Genomic DNA, 3,901 nt, shown 5'->3' with positions numbered 1-3,901 from the left:
TAGACAGGTTAGTGTTAGACAGGTTAGGGTTAGACAGGTTAGTGTTAGACAGGTTATGGTTAGACAGGTTAGGGTTAGACAGGTTAGTGTTAGACAGGTTAGGGTTAGACAGGTTAGGGTTAGACAGGTTAGTGTTAGACAGGTTAGGGTTAGACAGGTTAGGGTTAGACAGGTTAGTGTTAGACAGGTTAGGGTTAGACAGGTTAGGGTTAGACAGGTTAGTGTTAGATAGGTTAGGGTTAGACAGGTTAGTGTTAGACAGGTTAGGGTTAGACAGGTTAGTGTTAGACAGGTTAGTGTTAGACAGGTTAGGGTTAGACAGGTTATGGTTAGACAGGTTAGGGTTAGACAGGTTAGTGTTAGACAGGTTAGTGTTAGACAGGTTAGGGGTAGACAGGTTAGGGTTAGGCAGGTTAGGGTTAGACAGGTTAGGGTTAGACAGGTTAGGGTTAGACAGGTTAGTGTTAGACAGGTTAGGGTTAGACAGGTTAGTGTTAGACAGGTTAGGGTTAGACAGGTTAGGGTTAGACAGGTTAGTGTTAGACAGGTTAGGGTTAGACAGGTTAGGGTTAGACAGGTTAGTGTTAGACAGGTTAGGGTTAGACAGGTTAGGGTTAGACAGGTTAGGGTTAGACAGGTTAGGGTTAGACAGGTTAGGGTTAGACAGGTTAGGGTTAGACAGGTTAGGGTTAGACAGGTTAGGGTAGGTCGCCATGCTTGTATGTAATGTTGATGTTCTCCACAACATCGTAAACAGCGCCTGTGTGGTTGACGGACTTGGTCAGATAGCTTCTAACCTAACTCTAACTAACCTAACCCTCCCGGATGTTATTGTTTTTAATATGATCATTACTTTGTTGTACTGGTGAGGAGCTGGCTTCATTCAACGGCTGTATTCAACCCTAACCCTGGGTAACCCTGCCTACTGGGAAGCTGCTGCGAGGAGAGGAGAGGAGAGGAGAGGAGAGGAGAGGAGGGGAGAGGAGAGGAGAGGAGAGGAGAGGAGAGGAACGCGATGGAGGAGGAGGAGTTGCGCGCGCAGAGGGAGAAGATCCAATGTCAGATCTTGGAGCTGGACCGCAGCCTCGGGGCAGAGGGACACGCTCACCTGCTGTCTCCTCCAGGCAGCTCCTCAGGTGAGGGTGAGAGGTTAGACAGGTGAGGGTGAGACAGGTCCTCTGGTGAGGGTGAGACAGCTCCTCAGGTGAGGGTGAGACAGCTCCTCTGGTGAGGGTGAGACAGCTCCTCAGGTGAGGGTGAGACAGGTCCTCTGGTGAGGGTGAGACAGGTCCTCTGGTGAGGGTGAGACAGCTCCTCTGGTGAGGGTGAGACAGGTCCTCTGGTGAGGGTGAGACAGGTCCTCTGGTGAGGGTGAGACAGCTCCTCAGGTGAGGGTGAGACAGGTCCTCTGGTGAGGGTGAGACAGGTCCTCTGGTGAGGGTGAGACAGGTCCTCTGGTGAGGGTGAGACAGCTCCTCAGGTGAGGGTGAGACAGGTCCTCAGGTGAGGGTGAGACAGGTCCTCAGGTGAGGGTGAGACAGGTCCTCAGGTGAGGGTGAGACAGGTCCTCAGGTGAGGGTGAGACAGGTCCTCAGGTGAGGGTGAGACAGGTCCTCTGGTGAGGGTGAGACAGGTCCTCTGGTGAGGGTGAGACAGGTTAGACAGGTGAGGGTGAGACAGCTCCTCTGGTGAGGGTGAGACAGCTCCTCTGGTGAGGGTGAGGGTTAGGGTTAGACAGGTGAGGGTGAGACAGGTGTCTCCTCTGCTTTAGTAACTCTGCGTTTCGTTTCTGTTGTCAGATGATGATGACGATGATGAAGATGATGATGACGACTCCGATGGGCCTGAAGAGGACTTGGTAAGAGCCCTGACCCCTGACCCTAGCCCTGACCTATTACAGAGTGACTGAGTTACCTGATGTAGTTAATGTGTGTTATCTTATATGACCCTGCAGGCGCCTGGTGACCCGGGGCTGGAGGCGGAGCGTCAGAGGCTCCAGCGGGAGATCGAGGAGCTGGAGCGAACGCTCGGCCCAGACGCCCTGTCAGGTACCTGACCCCTGACCCTAACCTAGCCCTGACCCTAACCTAGCCCTGACCCCTAACCCTAGCCTAGCCCGGACCCTAACCTGACCCCTAACCCTAACCCTAGCCCTAACTTGACCCCCGACCCTAACCTGACCCCCGACCCTAACCTAGCCCTAACCCTAACCTAGCCCTGACCCTAACTTGACCCCCGACCCTAACCTGACCCCTAACCTAGCCCTAACCCTAACCTATCCCTGACCCTAACCTACCCCTGACCCTAACCTACCCCTGACCCTAACCTAACCTCAACCTTCCAGTTTAACTTCACCCTTTCATGTGTTACAGATGAGGATGGACCAGGAAGTGCATCAGAGACGGTGAGTATCACATGTTAGAGTTAAACTATCACATGTTAGAGTTAAACTACCACATGTTAGAGTTAAACTATCACATGTTAGAGTTAAACTATCACATGTTAGACTATCACATGTTAAACTATCACATGTTAGAGTTAAACAACAACATGTTAAACTACCACATGTTAGAGTTAAACTACCACATGTTAAACTACCACATGTTAAACTATCACATGTTAGAGTTAAACTACCACATGTTAAACTATCACATGTTAGAGTTAAACTACCACATGTTAAACTACCACATGTTAAACTACCACATGTTAAACTATCACATGTTAAACTACCACATGTTAAACTATCACATGTTAGAGTTAAACTACCACATGTTAAACTATCACATGTTAAACTACCACATGTTAGAGTTAAACTATCACATGTTAAACTATCACATGTTAAACTACCACATGTTAGACTATCACATGTTAAACTACCACATGTTAGACTATCACATGTTAAACTATCACATGTTAGACATGTTAGAGTTAAACTACCACATGTTAAACTACCACATGTTAGAGTTAAACTACCACATGTTAAACTACCACATGTTAAACTACCACATGTTAGAGTTAAACTACCACATGTTAAACTATCACATGTTAGACTATCACATGTTAAACTATCACATGTTAAACTACCACATGTTAAACTACCACATGTTAAACTATCACATGTTAAACTATCACATGTTAGAGTTAAACTACCACATGTTAAACTATCACATGTTAAACTATCACATGTTAGAGTTAAACTACCACATGTTAAACTACCACATGTTAAACTATCACATGTTAAACTACCACATGTTAAACTACCACATGTTAGAGTTAAACTACCACATGTTAAACTATCACATGTTAAACTATCACATGTTAAACTACCACATGTTAAACTACCACATGTTAGAGTTAAACTATCACATGTTAAACTATCACATGTTAAACTACCACATGTTAGAGTTAAACTATCACATGTTAAACTACCACATGTTAAACTACCACATGTTAGAGTTAAACTATCACATGTTAAACTACCACATGTTAAACTACCACATGTTAGAGTTAAACTACCACATGTTAAACTACCACATGTTAAGCTATCACATGTTAAACTATCACATGTTAAACTATCACATGTTAAACTATCACATGTTAGACTATCACATGTTAAACTATCACATGTTAAACTACCACATGTTAGAGTTAAACTATCACATGTTAAACTATCACATGTTAAACTACCACATGTTAGAGTTAAACTATCACATGTTAAACTACCACATGTTAAACTATCACATGTTAAACTATCACATGTTAAACTACCACATGTTAAACTACCACATGTTAAACTATCACATGTTAAACTACCACATGTTAGAGTTAAACTATCACATGTTAAACTATCACAAGTTAAACTACCACATGTTAGAGTTAAACTACCACATGTTAAACTACC

At 44.6% G+C, this 3,901-nt stretch overlaps 1 protein-coding gene across 1 annotated transcript in view; it reads left to right on the top strand.

The window, feature by feature from the left end:
- Positions 1-1,015: 1,015 nt before the first annotated feature.
- Positions 1,016-3,901, top strand: part of LOC308169030 (snRNA-activating protein complex subunit 4-like) — a gene marked incomplete at both ends in the record, with an annotated part of 20,005 nt that continues 17,119 nt past the window's right edge. Inside the window, 4 exons of the mRNA XM_080543665.1 lie at positions 1,016-1,136; positions 1,800-1,858; positions 1,955-2,048; positions 2,373-2,404. Coding sequence (XP_080399791.1) covers positions 1,016-1,136; positions 1,800-1,858; positions 1,955-2,048; positions 2,373-2,404 — 306 coding nt within the window. The remainder of the gene's footprint in view (positions 1,137-1,799; positions 1,859-1,954; positions 2,049-2,372; positions 2,405-3,901) is intronic.

Source organism: Nansenia antarctica (assembly GCF_963989245.1).
Source record: "Nansenia antarctica genome assembly, chromosome: 12".
NCBI lineage: Eukaryota > Metazoa > Chordata > Actinopteri > Argentiniformes > Microstomatidae > Nansenia > Nansenia antarctica.
This window is presented reverse-complemented; position numbering and strand designations above follow the sequence as displayed.